The sequence below is a fragment of the Plasmodium vivax genome, chromosome 8 (assembly GCF_000002415.2).
Source record: "Plasmodium vivax chromosome 8, whole genome shotgun sequence".
NCBI classification, from domain to species: domain Eukaryota; phylum Apicomplexa; class Aconoidasida; order Haemosporida; family Plasmodiidae; genus Plasmodium; species Plasmodium vivax.
The window spans coordinates 217,544-232,844 of record NC_009913.1 but is presented as its reverse complement, the minus strand read 5'-3'; the positions used below and the strand labels follow the sequence as shown (position 1 = coordinate 232,844).

The 15,301-nt window shown below is 49.2% G+C and overlaps 2 protein-coding genes across 2 annotated transcripts, besides 7 other annotated features; both read left to right on the top strand.

Annotated features, from left to right (window-relative positions):
- Nucleotides 1–193: 193 nt before the first annotated feature.
- Nucleotides 194–229: a microsatellite.
- A 313-nt stretch (nt 230–542) lies between these two features.
- On the top strand, nt 543–4,022 carry PVX_094410 (hypothetical protein, conserved; the record flags this gene model as incomplete). The annotated part of the gene is made up of 1 exon (XM_001614300.1): nt 543–4,022. The coding sequence occupies one exon, from the start codon at nt 543–545 to the stop codon at nt 4,020–4,022; it is 3,480 nt and encodes a 1,159-aa protein (XP_001614350.1).
- Nucleotides 1,575–1,657: a microsatellite.
- A 453-nt stretch (nt 4,023–4,475) lies between the features above and the next one.
- Nucleotides 4,476–4,501: a microsatellite.
- Nucleotides 4,502–6,649: 2,148 nt separating this feature from the next.
- Nucleotides 6,650–6,733: a microsatellite.
- An 87-nt stretch (nt 6,734–6,820) lies between these two features.
- Nucleotides 6,821–15,193, top strand: PVX_094405 (hypothetical protein, conserved; the record flags this gene model as incomplete). Its single annotated transcript, XM_001614299.1, has 2 exons — nt 6,821–9,107; nt 9,300–15,193. 2 exons carry the CDS (start codon nt 6,821–6,823, stop codon nt 15,191–15,193), a joined length of 8,181 nt encoding a protein of 2,726 aa, XP_001614349.1.
- Nucleotides 6,915–6,945: a microsatellite.
- Nucleotides 7,018–7,048: a microsatellite.
- Nucleotides 11,441–11,461: a microsatellite.
- Nucleotides 15,194–15,301: the final 108 nt, after the last annotated feature.

Genomic DNA, 15,301 nt, shown 5'->3' with positions numbered 1-15,301 from the left:
TGTTTTATCTAATTTTTTTTGAATTAACAAAATTTTGGAACGTGTACCTCCACGGCAAGGGGAAGAATTAAATGGCCTACGTGTTTATTCCCTCGCGGCCACCCGTGCAGCTATTTTTTTTTTTTTTTTTTTATATACGAGCGGAAGGCGGGAAATGAGAATGCCCGTGTGTACATTTCTGCGTATATACATGCACATGTGTACACCTGCTTTACATATAAAACGCATGTGAGTCGCATCTTTTTTTTTCCACGTAACGTACGCACGCCCGTCGAGTGTAAACCCCTTGGAAAGGGAGAAGTGTGAAAAGGGGAAGCATTACATTTGTGTCATTTGGGTTAAGTCAATTGAAGTCAAGTGAAGTCTTTTTTTTTTTTTTTTTTTTTTTTTTTTTTCTGCCACTTGGCTCACCCCCCTTCAGCTGATCATCATCACTCCAAACCTTGTCGCATGTTTTTTTTTTCTTTTTTTTTTTTTTTGTGTCCAACGGGTGAGAACCTCCCATTTGTTAAACAAATTAAAGGAAAAACATTCATATTATTATGAATCAGGTTGATGATTATGAGTACTTTTGTCATAGTTGTGAAGATGTGAAACGAACTAGCGATATCGAAATTATATACGATGGGGAGATAAAATGTAAAAGCTGCAATCACGTGGGCTTTGTGGAGAAAATTGACGAAGATGACCCCCTGAGTTTTCACTCGATTAACTCCAATAGGGAGAGACGGAACACGAATGAAGAAGGTGGTGGTGCTAGTAACGATTATGCGAATAATTTACACACCCCTTATGGGAATGAAAGTGGTGGTGGGAGAGGATCCGCCACGGAGGGCAATGGGGATAACCGTGGCAGCAATAGACAGGGCAACCGAAGCAATGGCAGCGGCTTCTTCGGAACAAGTGAAAACTTCTTTAACGATTTGATGATGTTCAGAAATGTGTATCAGCAGATGTTCAACACGAATTTGAGGCCCAGTGATGCGGACATCCATTTTACCGCCAACTTTGGTGGCCCCGCCTCGGAGGGGGGAATGCCCGATAGTGCACCTCGAAATGATGCGCAGGGTAGGGTCTTCTTCGGGAGGAACTACATATACAACAATGGCGGCGCCGACAGTGGAGGAGGGGTCGGCGGGCTGGGTGCCTTTGGCGGGTTGGGCGGATTTACCGGGTTCACCGGGGTTAGCGGCGCGGGGGGCGTCGGCCGGGTCAGTGACAGCGGGGGGGATGGAGGTGCCACGAGTGGAAGCCGTGTTGGAAGCGGTGTTGGAAGCGGTGTTGGAAGCGGTGTTGGAAGCGGTGTTGGAAGCGGTGTGGGAAGCGGCGTTAGTGCCAGCGGCGTGAGTGCCAGCAGCGTGAATGCCAGCGGAGGGGCGAGCAGGAACCCCAGGAGCCCCAGAATCATCACCCGGGCAATTGACATCACCAACATCCCCCTGAACTCCCCAATCAGGCTGAACTTCCACGACTTGATTGACAACATACTAACCAACTCATTCGACAATATTTCTTTAGACCAAGTGTTGACCATCATCATGGAGAGTGATCCATCCAGAAATGGACCCCCACCTGCATCCGAAGCAATTATAAAAAATTTGAAAGTTGAGGTGCTAACCAAAGAAAGAGCAGAGGAGTTAGAATCATGTGCCATATGCAGAGAGGAATATAAAGAAAATGATGAGGTACATAGGGTAACAGATAATGAGCGATGTCGGCATGTTTTTCATTGCTCGTGTATCATTCCGTGGTTGAAGGAGAGAAATTCGTGTCCCACTTGCCGCTTTGAACTTCCCACGGATGATCAGGAGTATAATTGTAAGCGGGAGGAACTACGGGAAAGGATCAACTCAGAAATTTCTCGCAACAACACGTTTGGAGGTTCTAATGGGGTTAACACGGAGAGTACCTCCGTGAGTAACAATGCCGTTGGCAGGAGTGACGCTGGTGGAGGTAATAGTGGTTGTCCGCAGGGGAGCAACGAGGGTGCCCCGGGGAAGGAGGAGTCCCCTGCTGGGGAGGCAGCCCCGTCGGCAAACAGGCACGATGGTGCCACTGTTCAGGGTGGCGGCACTACTGCGCAGGGTAGCAGCACTACTGCTCAGGGTAGCGGCACTACTGCTCCGGGTAGTGGCACTACTGCTCAGGATGGCAGCACTACTGCACAGTCGAATGACCCCTCAGCACAGCAGACCAGTGGCTCCGGCTTACTCGCGGAGGAGGGGGGGGAGAGATACATCCCCGTCACGGAAGAATACGACATCAACCTGGTTGAGGGATTTGCATCTGCACAGACGCAGAGCATTATACAAAATATTTTCAATACGTTTATACTTGGAGGTAACGATACAAATAGGGGAGTCGGGTTTGTCTCCGCGCCGCAAGTGTTTGCCAGAAGCAGCAACAGAAATTCGGATAGCCGAAATGTGCATGAGTGGGGTCAGGGGGGAGTAGCACAAGTAGCAGAAGCCGCAGAAGTAGGAGAAGTAGCGGAAGTCGCAGAAGTAGCGGAAGGTCAAGTGGAGGGGCCCTCTGGCGAGGGAAGCGCGTCGAATGGGAACGGCGCGAGCCCTGCCGAGGAGGGAAACCGCGCCGGTAGTAATAACAATTCGAGCGAAAAGGGAAGCGGAGGTACCACAAATCTAGGGGGCGGTAGTACACGCGAGAACCTCGCGGGAGGGATGCACGCCAACGGATTGCGCGTAAGGAGCAGGGTGCACGAATCGGTACCCGGGGGACTCCACACAACAGACAACGTGTTTGACCCCGCGAGGATGTTTGATGTTGACAGCAGTTTGAACTTTGGCCAAGGGGGTGGCACAGACAGTTTGGGAGATCCTACACGGGGGGGTATCCGGTCGACGAAGATTACCGGGACGACCGAGTTTGAGCCGGTGGCGGGGGCCAACCAGGAGAATCCATTCGACTTGACAGTCGACGGATTTGAGACCTCTGCTTTTATGAATGCTGCACATGCGTACGTGACAAATAGGGGGAATGATTCGCAGCGGCAGGAAGGGGGATTCGTGGATGGCCAATTAAGCAAAAACGGACTTAGGGAAGGAGACCCAGATCCGGGGGGTCCCTTTAGCCAAAGTGTGCCTACAAACAGGAAACCAAGTTGCAACGTGTTCAACGGTGAGGGGCCTTCCACAAGCGGCACTGGTGTGAATGATGCTAATCGATCGAATGGTGCCACCTGCCATGATAAGCAGAAGGGGGATACCAAAAGAGATGCCACACATGCGGAATCGTGTGCTAAAAGTGATGACTGTTCTGGGAGCCCCAGTGCGAAGGGCAGCAGTAGCAGTGACCCCAAGGACAAGCAAAGCGGAAGCGTTAGGAGTGCATCGAAGAAAAACGAAAAGAGGATTTACGAAAAAGTGAGCTCAGCGTATAGCAACGGAAGCAACAGCAATAACAGCTCGGGGCAATGCAAGGAGAGTGACATCGAAAAGGAAAATATGAGGAAGAAGTCGAAGAGCAGTCAGCATGTGGATGGGCGGAATAATTGCAGCTCGGGTAGCGGCGTTGAGGGGGGCGCGGCAGAGGTGGCGGCAGCGGAAGAGGCGGGGGACGCCAGGAATAGCCAGAAGAAGCAAAGCACAGTGAAGAAGTACCTGTTCGATAGGCTGCACTGGCTAAAGGGGTACGACGGCAAGGATAAAAAGAGGAGCGAAAAGGGGCATGACGAAAGCGGGGCGAACGATGCTGGTGGTGCTAGCGGTGTTTGCGGTGTTAGCGGTGTTAGCGGTGGGAACGATGCTGGCGGTGCCGGCGAGGCGAATGCCCGTGAGGGGGGGGCAACCAAAAGTGCAGCCCACTCGGAGTCCACGGGAATCAATGAGGGAAGCGCAGCCCATTCTGTAAAAGGTAACATTGAGAGGGACGCTATGCACCTGGACGGGGAAAACCATGTTGGCGCGGGTAGGATGAACGGAAAGGAGAAAGAAAGCGGCAGTGGTGATGATCGGAACAGAGGTGATACCCATGGCACAAATGAAGATCAACCCCAAGGGTAATCCATTTTTTTTTTTTTTTTTTTAAAATAAAATCTGTCAAATGGGGGGAGGGAAAATATGTCCCCTATTTGTGCGCTCACCGTTCATTAGACGGGCGCTTGTTGTGTGCTTTTCCCCATTTTGCGCACTTCACGCAGCATGCCAATTAGGGTTACGAGGAGGCATATCAGCGTAGCTGCATGTGCGTATGAACCTACCCCCCCCAAACACCCAGGCCCAGTGCGTCAGTGTCTTATATTTATAGGCACAATATATGCGCTCCAGCACAGGGCACCCATTTGCAAATTTGTTCTTCCCCCACTTTTATCCTTTTCCTGCCTTTTTATAAAGTCGGATCTTTACGTTGTTTATATTTTTAAATAAGTGTTTTTTTTTTTTTTTTTTTTTTTTTTTGCCGAAAAGAGCCATATTTAAACATATGACTTCGAGGGGGGGGAAGGTGGCGCAAAGGTGGCGCAGTTTAATTTTATTGTATTGTAAAAGTGTTGTTTTGCCCTTTGCCACTCCGCGCTTTCGCCACTCCACGCTTTCGCCACTCCACGCTTTCGCCATTTAGTCCCATCGCCATTTTTTTGCCTCTTCCCCTTTAATATGTTTCAAAGGAACATGTGGAGGTGACCATCTGATGCGTACATACATACGGAAGCGCAATTGGCAGGCCTGCGCTTTATTTTATTTTTTTAAAGTTTGTTTGAAAAATCCCCCCCCTTCCCCGTGATACCTTCACATGAAGTAGCTTTATTAGTCCACATTTTCACCCCTCATCCCGTCTACTTCTTCACAATTTTTTTTTTTTTAATTGTGTGCAGATTTTACGCGAGTTCTCGTGTGCACGACGAGCACTTGCATAAATCCCATGTGCGTGTGTCCTACACAGACCAATGAGCACATGTGTACCACTCCAATGATGTGCGTGTCGATTCATCGCTCCTCATTTTTATGAATTATCATTCCCATTTTCAAATTAACTTTTAACGAATGAATATCCGAATGGTTGAAAGAGTTGCAATTTTTTCGGACTGCGCTGTGGTGGAGGTGTAGGAGTGAGGAGTGAGGATGGTACCCCCTTGGTGCAGGCCCCTCTCTTGCGAAGGTTCTCCTTGTGCGAATTTGCGTTACGCCTGGCCGGGCCACCCCAGAGTAGAAAACCCAAATGGAGGAGCGCGTCACATTTGTAGCCCCTCCACGGGGGAAAATTACCAGAGGTGTCCCATTTGTAGCCGTTTTTTTGAAACAAAAATGGAAGGGGGGAGTTAAAAAAGAGTGGCACCATTTTTGCGGCCCCTTCCGTAGCAAGACTGAGTGGACTTAGCGGAGCAAAGAAAAAAAAAAATAAAATAAAAGTTATTCTCACAAAGTTGTTAAAATGTTGCCGTTACAATGTTGAGGTTACAAAGATGGGGCCGCGTTGGGGGACCCCTCCACTTCGCCCAGCTGTTCGAAAACGTCTAGGTGCCCCCCCCACCACGGGGAGTTCGATTAGGTTGAGAGATTCCTTTTGATGGTTTTCTCATACGGACCGTTGTGGCATGTCATTATAGGGGGAAGATCTTCCTTCACAAATTGGCGTCCCACAAATGTGTGCCTATGGGGTTCTCCACTGGTACACAAATGAATAGGCACTCGGGGGAAGCTAGATGAGACACGTGCAGGTACTACGCAGCAGCGTAAGTACATGGGTTGTCCCTTTAGTTTATTCCTTCCTCGCTTTTACATTTTACACTTTCATTTGGCTAACCAAGTGTTATCTCTTATCACATTTGCTCCATTCGTTATGGACCTTACGGGTGAGTCAGTTTTACAAAGAGGAGGGCTCCTACCCCGACAGGTCCCCCCATTAGGTGAGGTAGTCAAAACGGGTAGGTTAAGCCGGCCACATTTTATTTTTCTAACGTTTTGAAAAGCGCAAGGAGGAACTATTCCCGTACGGCTTCCTTCCATGTGCTCGCAATAGAAATGAGAATAAATAATTTTGCCATCACGGGGGTGGAGCAGCAGCTGGGGGTGGGTGATGCAATATGTGCATGCGGCTGTAGGGGTAGCTTACATGGGTAGGGAGGAATGGCCAAGGCACACGCTAAGCGGGACGAAGTGAAATATGGCCAAACGAATTTTATTTTAACCGAGTGAGGGCCGAAAAAAAAAAAAAACCGAAAGGGGTTAAAATGATGTGCGCGATTGAGGCGATTTGCCCGGAGTGAAGCCAACTGCGAGCAGTTAAACTGATTATGTTCAACTGAACATGCTGCAAATTGAGGCAGAAAGGAGAAACGTATGCAAAGGCGAGCAAAATAAAGTCAAGCCTGCTGGCAGCAGCTGCGCGCGGGCGGAACAGTGGCCGCAGCGCCAAGGTGAGCAGATATCTACCGGGGGAAAAATAAACAAATAGGATAGGCTAAGCTGGCAGAGGCTAATCTGGCAGAAGCCGAAGCGAGCTGACGATAGGAACAACCAAGCTGTGCGCGAGCTGCGTCCTGGGCCCCTCGACAAAACGGGCCGCCACACAGAGCAGTGAAGAAGCGGCGAAGTAGCAGCGAAGTAGCAGCGAAGTAGCAGCGAAGGGGACCAAACGAACGCGTCGCTCCTAACAGAAGGGAAGCCTTGTGAAGACATGAATGTGCGAGCTTTTAGGGAGGCACGTTTCAAATTTGATTTGGTGCCCCGGTTGTCCCGCTGGCTGTGAGGAAGTTGCCTTTATTTCATTCCAGCCACGGCCAAGTTGGCGCCGCTAATTTACCACCGCTACTTTGCCACCGCCCAGTTGGCACCTCTAATTTGCACCCAACTATGAACAAACGATGAACGAAGATTTAAAGTTAGGATCCATCGTATGGCCCAACTTCACATCCCCCTTCAGCATCTCATGCTACTGCATGAATGAGGGGTGCACCGTCCTCTCCGTGGGGAGCTACGAGGGGAGCATCGTTTTGTTTAAAGTCGGAGAGAATGCGAGTAGCGCGCGAGGGGGTGGCAGTTGTGCCAGTGCGAGCTTCCCCGGTTCGAACGAAACCGGTGTGAGTCGTGTAGACAGTGTGGGTGCCCTGTTTGTATCCCCGGGTGGAAGTTACAAAGAGGAATTTAAGAAAGGCCCCGGGGGAGGGAACAGCTTCAGCGTTGTGGGGAAGCACCCCGATGGGAGTGAAATCCCGGTTAGTAGTAATTCCCCTGGGGAGGGAGAACTAGGGGGCGCTGCACATAACGCGAATGGGGTTAAACTGCCAATGGGGGAGGGGCGAGGAAAGACGGAACAGGTTAACGGTGAGGGGACGAGCGAATATGTATACAGCAGGGGAAGGAGGAATGGCAAGGCGGGGGAAGAACCAGAAGGAGGGGAAGCAGAGCGAGGGCACCAAGAAGGGGAGGCCCCAGAAAATAGAATCAACTTTCTCCCCTATTGTATCCTCCTAAGTAATAATAACAACACGTGTAGCAACAGCATCGTGCAGTTGTGCTTTGGACTGTCCTGCTCATCCCTCATCGAATGCATATCGAAAGAGATTTTAATTTCGCTTCATCTGGATAACTGCCTATATTTTTGGTCTCTAGATGAGGGGAGGTGCTTCAGAGTAGTAAAGGGCTTCAATTTTTTTATTTACAACTTGAGGGTGTTGCCAGATAGACGGTTTATCCTCTTGTGTGGGGATAGGAAGGTGCTTCTGATGGACCTCTGGGGGAACAAGAGCAGAGAGATCATTGCGCATTTAACTTTGGATAACTACATGGAGGGGAGCAATCACAAGAGGGGGGAGATGGAAGGCGAGAAGGGAGGCACCCCAGGATCGGCTGGAAATTCAAATCAGTGCGATAATAAAGGCTCTGCAGTAGGGAGGAATTACTTCGTTGGGGATTCGGTTGACAGGCACCACTCTTCGTCGTCCAGTTCGGGCGAAGTGAACGAGAGGGCGCTTATCGATGGGGGAGTGGCGGCAGGGCCGTGGAGTGACGCCACTGACGGGGGGGAGGCGACAGACGGGAGTGAGCCACCATATGGGAGGGAACTCCCCTATGGGAGCGAAGCCCCTGGGGGGGGTGCAGAAGTGGAAGGATACGAAGAAGCAAACGGAGAGGAAGCAATCGCAGAGGAGGGATCCGTTTCTCTTCAAAAAAGGCGCGCCAAACGAAGCAACGCAAACCTGGGTGTCGGCACGACGAGGCAGAACGTGAGGAGGCAAGCAAACAGCTACGCCACCCTGGAGGGGCAGAAATACTCAACAGAAAGTGTAACAAAGAAAAGCAAAATGGAAGGAGGTGACCATAGAGAGAGCGTACGAATATGCTGCATCGCAACAGGGCTAGTGCCGTACCTAAAGGAGGACAACCAAAGGTCACTCATCCAGTGCTTCAAACTGTTGAAGAAGAAATTATACAGCTCCTATAAAAAAAAGGAAAATTCTAAACGGGTGGCATTACACGATAATGAGGCAGACCTCAGTGGAAGTAACTCTGCAACGGATCAAAATGAAGAATATGAAAAGATGAAGCAGGATGAAGTTAATAAGAAGCTAAATAACCTGTTTAGCTGCCCCGTATTCATCGTCGCGTCGCTATCCAATGGAGACATCATCTGTTGGGACTTAACTGATTTTCTAACCTACTACAAAGGAAAATGTAGGTTCGTAATTAGAATAGAAAAAACAGAACTAGATTTGTATAACGAAATTATAAATGAAATTGCAGAGAATTGTATAATGGATGAGTTATTAAAAATTAAAGTGCACACTTCGCATGATATGAATTTGAAAGCTCATGACAGGTGTGTGAAATGTCATGAAGGGTATAAACAGTGCGGTGGGTTGTACCTGATAGACGCTAAATTGATTTCTAACTTAACTCCAGCTGAGGACTGCGTCGAAATTGCTACGAATGGGAACTCCAGCCGTATTGGGGTCATAGACAGCTACGTCATCATTTTGCAGGAAACGAGGTTGATCATTTATGAGCGGAAGGACTTCTCCTCCGCGTTTGTTCCTCTCATGGACTTGTTTTGCCCGGACTACCACCAGGACTCCCAGAAGAGGAGGCGCAGGAACCCCCACTGGGTGGGTCTGCAGGTGGTGCGCCGCCCCCTCTTGCGGTTTTCCTCGGGTACGCCTCGCTGCGATGAGCGGCGTGGTTGAGCGGTGTGATGAGCGGTGTGGTTGAGCGGTGTGACTAATCTGCTAGACTAAACCGCTAAACTAAGCCGCTGCACTAAGCTGCACTGTTGGACGTACTCCCTCGGTAGCCCCCGCCTCTAACCACGCGTCACTCCCTGGCTATGCTTCCCCCCCCCTGCAGGCATCTTCAAAAGCAGCGGACTCAAAACGAAGTCCTTCGACGTGATGCAGAAGCTGTCCAAGAACGTGTGCGGCTCGATAATCGCCTGGACGACGGAGGGGAACTTCTACAGCTACACCCTGCCTCTGAAGTTTTCCAGCCTCTTCCTTTCCTTCCAGTCAAACATAAAGTCCTTTTTCCTGACGAAGGTTTCGAAGAAGTACCTGGGTTCGCATAAGAGCCCCATCCCTATAGTGATATACAAGGAGCGCATATGCAGGAAGAGGAGCTTCTTAGGAGATGAGGACGACGATGGGGAGGAGAATAGAGCGAGCAATCACAACGAAGGGGGGAGTAACTACAATAACAGCAATAAGTTTAGGATAAAAATAAATGACAGCACGGAGGTTACTCCCACTTCTTTAAGAAGTAACTTTTCTATAGGATCTTTAAAATCTAAGGCAGCTTCGAATGAGCAGGTGATGTTGTCTAGGCCCACCTCTCAGGAATACGTGAGTCTGTCCAAGAGCAACACCATCTGTAGAGGAACCAGAGGGAATAAAATTGGCTCTGTTAAGAAGTATGCAAAGTGTACGGATGATTTGCTGTTTCTTTTTGTTAGTAGGAAGAACCCCAATCGGGTGGTCCTTTTTGAGGGGCTACTCACTGCCTGGTTTAAGACCACAAAATTGGAGAAGGTGTGGCTCTTGCCGAAGAGGAAGAGACTCATGGAGGGGAAGAAGATTGCCCAGAGTGGAAATGGAACCATCTTGGATGGAAAAAAAAACGAGCCCGTTAAGGCAAACCCGTTACTCAGTGGGGATGACAACTGGGATGCTACTTCATGGTTGCACACGGAGCATGTCCTTCCGCCTAACATACGCCGGTGTAGTGACCTCCTCACAGATTTACTACACAATAAGGAGTGCACCATGCAGGGTGAGCATGTTGAACGGGGAAGACTCGATAGGGGGGGGAGAACCATAGTGGCCTACGCAATAGCAGAGAGGAATCTTAACATTTATATTTTTTTAAGCTTCACCAATGGGCATGTCCTAAGTGCGTTAATTAATTCTTATGGGAAATCCTCTCGAGGGAAAATCATGAGATGTAAGAAGGGGAAAACAAATGGGGTGATGGGAAGTAGATTCATCCGAGAGCTACCCATCCCCAGGTACCTCCTAAAAAAGAACGTTTTCATAACGACTCTCCACTGTGAGGGGCACTACCTGGTAGGGGGATCCAGCAAAGGAGACATTCTAATATGGGATTTAAGAAGCTTTAAATTGAAGAAGTTTATAAAGGCGTGCCATTTTAACTACGTAAGAAGCATCCACAGCGTTATCGATGAGAATGCCCCCAACAGAGGGGACCCAACAGAGGGGAGTAACCAGATGGAATCATTTTGGGTTCTAAGCTGTGATGCCAGCAACAATCTGATTCTCCTCAATTTGAGTGAAAGCCATTACGACGAGAATAATTTCGCATACCTGTTTTGCAAAAATGATAGATGCAGAATAGCCATAACGACGGATGAAGAATCGTTAAGGAAGAAGGAGCTGGAGCGTCGCAAAAAAAAGAAAAAGAAAATCCTCTTTTTAAATTATATGAGAAGTTTTTTTAAAAAAAAGGGAATATATAATAACGGGAGAGCTACAGAAAGGAAAGACAACCTACTACACATTCTCAAAATTAAGAAAGACTTAAAGATAAAGCTAATGAAAGGCTTTTACGATGCCACCTCCTGCACCATGAGCAGACCTGCCGGTGATTCTAAAGGGAGCTTCTACCATGTGAAGAGGAAAATACATAAAAAGAGGAAGGCACATCATGGGGAAATAAAGAACATGCTCAGTGTATGTCTTTACTGCTCATTTAAAAAGCTAGAGAAGAAGAACGAAATTAATTTTAAGTTAATAAATCACGTCTATGTCAATACGTTTTCCTCTCTCTTGTATATCACTTCGCTGAATAACTTGGTCTTCATTTATGAGTATGGCAGCGGGCGCTTCCTGCGGTCCCTCTACGATTCGGACTTCGCCGGCATGTCCGTGGTCCCCACGGAGACGTGCCACATGAAGCTGGGCGTGGACGTCACGTCGGTGCGCATCCTCAACCGGGTGCGCGCGGGCGGCGGGGAGGTTACCAGGGCAGTTCGCGGAGCGGTTGACGCCTGGACCGGCAGCGATAGTAGCGGTAGCGGCGGCGGCGGCGGAGCAGTTTCCCAGGGCAGCACCCCCCTCGCGCAGCGCGGGAAGGAGGACAGCGAGGAGGCATACCACGGCGCCCCCCCAAGGAGGAGCCCCCCCCGCGATAAATTGGCGAGAAGTGAAAGATTTCCAAGAAGAGTAGAGAAGCGCCCCTCCAGCTACCTTGTGAAGAGCCAAATACCAGTCATAAGTTACGTCCTATTCAGGGACAGCAATTTGTCCCAAAAGGCTCTACCGCTGACGAAATTTTTTTTTCCTTTTTTCTTGCCGCCCAAATGTGTGCATCTCTGTAGGGAGCTGTTTTCCTTCCTAGTGAACTTCCCCTCAATTCCTTTTTCGTTGTGCATTCACGGGAAGGAATCCACTCTGTCGACGCTGATCCCGATGTCCACGCAGATATACTACTTCTCCAAAATGCACTCCCTGAAGGAGGGTACCTGTGAGGGCAACGTGTACGTCACCATTAGTGGAGGGAGGAGAGACAGGTACGAAATTCAGGAGAAAAAAAAAAAAGAAAAATTCATTTTGGATTCCCTACACTTGGATCAGCCCTACATTTACAATAACAAATTTAAGAGAAAGTTTTTCCTAAGTGAAGAGTATAAAAAGAAGTACCTCATTTTTGGCATCAAGATGGGGAGCCTCAAGCGGCGGTGCAACGACTTTATGGAGTTTTCCAAGTATAAGAATCTGCAGATGTATAGGTATGACGAGGGGAGCAGCATCTTCAACGTGGACCCGGGGGTGATTCTGTGTGATGATCTCACTGCGGCGGAGGAACCCCAGGGGGAGGGGCCAAAAAGGGAACCGCTTCCCCAGGAACCGCCTCTCCAGGAACCGCCTCCCCAAGAGGGGGAGATGCTCAACAGTCGCCGTGGCCCCACACAGGGGAGAAGCAGCAGCGGGAGTGACTGCAGTACTGCTGGCGGTAGCGCCCGCGGTGGTAACTACCCTGAGCGGCCCAGCTTTAAGGAAGCACATTGTGGGATACATAGCCAACCGGTTAGGGGCGACGGGGGGGCCGCCAACCGACTCATTCGCAAGGCCTCCTCAGGCACCAGCTGTGGTCTCTGGAACACTGTAGAAGATTCCAAGCATTTTAGCGCCCGGGCGAGGAGGAAGAAGTACCACATGATGCAGTATAACTACTACAAAGATTTGGGGGTGCGTCGGCGGACCGTGGCGGGCTCGACCCGGTGGTTTTTGAAATACTCCGATGATGAGTTCGCCAATTATTCGTCGGACAAGTCGAGTCTGTACTTGTATGTGAAGCGCGACCGGCTTCGTCGCTCTGCAAGGAGTGACCATTGTGGTAGCCATGCCCATTGTGGTAGCCATGCCCATCGTGTGCCAACCCATCGTGTGCCACCCCATAACGTGCCACCCCATCACGTGCCACCCCATCACGTGCCACCCCATCACGTGCCACCCCATAACGGACCCCCCCCGCGGAGGCTCTCTGCGCCCCACCGGGAACTCCTCTTCGAGAACAACTCCGTGGACGTGTACTGCAACAGCGTGTATGTGAAGACGCTGTACTGCTGCTTCATGCTGCGGTTCCTGAGCCTGTGGTGCGCCAGCAGCAAAGGGGGGCGCTACGACCCTGCCACGCTCTTCAACTTTAGGAGGTACATAGTAGAGAATCTGCCCGAGAGCAACACGCTGAATCTGTTTCTCCTGAGCTACATATCAATGTACCCATACGATAAGAGTATACGCATACAGTTGCAAAGGTTTATGTGCACGGTGATAGCCAATGTGAAGGACAAAACTTTGGATAAGTACGCCAAGACCTCCACAGAAATTTTAAGAATAAATAATAAGAAAAAAAGAATCATTCAAAAGAGCATGGATGAAATATCGTTGTATGATACGACAGGGACCTATGTGATTACAATTATCATACCAAAAGTGGGATCCTTTTTTTTCTACCCCTTTATCTACGCGGACGAAATTTGCCTTACCCTATTACTGCTGCTACTCCTGGTGAAGTCCCACTATTTGAGGAACTCCAAAACGTTCTATACCAATGCCAGCATGATAACCCTCATTGTGCATCACATCTGCTACTACATTTTCGTTGACACTCAGTACCTCATAGAGAAGGACAATAAGTTTAACAAATTTAAATTGTTTCATTTTATTCACTTGCTTTCTCTGAGCTTTTCTATCACCTGGGATTTCCACGTGCTGATTCAGAGGGGCATCTTCACCAGCAACATGAAGAATGTGTCCTACCTGTCCTTCAACTTGCATTTGAAGAAGGAGGACTTTCACCTGAACGAGCGGATGATCGATGAGAGCTACTTTAGGGCCCTGAAGGATTATTACATCCTGGGGGCGGTGCCGCCAGAAGAAGGGGCGACTGGCGCGGCGACTGGCGGTGGTACTGCTGCGTCTGCCGCGTCTGCCACTCCTGCCGCGTCTGCCACTCCTGCCGCGTCTACCGCTCCTACCGCTCCCACCGCTCCTGCCGCTTCTAACGCCCCCTTCGCGGGGGCGGCCATGCCCATCGCGGGGAGCGATAAAACGCTCGGCCACTCCGTGAGCGAAATCAATTTGAAGAATTACCTGGACGATTTTGTCGGCTCAGCAGATAACGGAAAAGCGGGCGGAGAGTTAGAGTCTGAGAGGGAAGAGCAGCTCTCACTGAACTCTTATGAAAATGTCTTTTCAGAGGCACACAGTGAGGGGAGGAGCGCATTCCTGGGGAGGTCAAATGAAATCCTCGATGCAGGGACAACAGGGTCAGCCCCATCCCAAATAGTAGTTGGAGTGGTGAACCAGGTAGGTTCATCAGATCAAATTCACCCCGTGGAAGGGATAAGCAGAGGGCAAAGCTACTACAATGAGGTGTACCACCTATCATGTGATGAAAGCAAAATGAAGATGATGCAAATGCAGATGCTCCAAATGAAAATGGCCCAAATGAAGGGGAAAAAGTCCCAAATAAATGAACACAATTACATTAACATATGTCACTTCATTTTGAATATCTTCGATTTGTATACCCTATCAACGAACAATCTGAGCTTTTTAAAAATATTAATTAACACGGGGAGGACGGAGCCCTTCTTATTCTTAAAGACGCTACATTATATAACAAGTCATGTTCAGAGGAGAGTATCCTGTATGAATAAAATTTTATTCCTTCTCATAATTTTAATAAAAAATTATAAATGTGTATTTATCCTCTACATGGACGTTATAATTGACATCCTTTTGAATTCTCTTGACCCCTCCAACAACCTTCGTATCCTTTGCCTGAAGCTATCGACCAGCCTAATCTACACCTTAGTGAAACAGTACCCCATCTGTTGCTTTAATAAATTTACACAACGATTGGCTGTGGCAAATAACATGAGCAAATGCATTTATCTATACGATTTGAAGAACGCAAAGAAATTGAAGATTTTTCAAGGGCATAAGAGAGACGTAGATTGCATCAACTTTAACAGCACGGGGACTTGCTTAGCTTCCTACTCCAAGCTGGACCTTTCCTTCAAAATCTGGAATTGCACAACTGCGGGGCTGTTCAGTGGATTTTTGAAAATTCAGTCCAAGTGCGCTAGGGACATACAGCTCTCCAGGATAAAGCTCAGCTACTTGTTCCTCTCCGACCACTACATTGATATTACCTACAAGAAGAAGAACGAGTGGGCCCTCCGCCGCGAGGACAACGCGGTGTATTTGATATACATCTAGGGGGGGGAAGCGGTGAAGTGAAGAAGTGGAGAAGTGGGGGAGCGGTGAAGCGGTGAAGCGGTGAAGTGGGGGAGTGAAGAAGTGGTGAAGCGGCGGAGTGGCGACGCG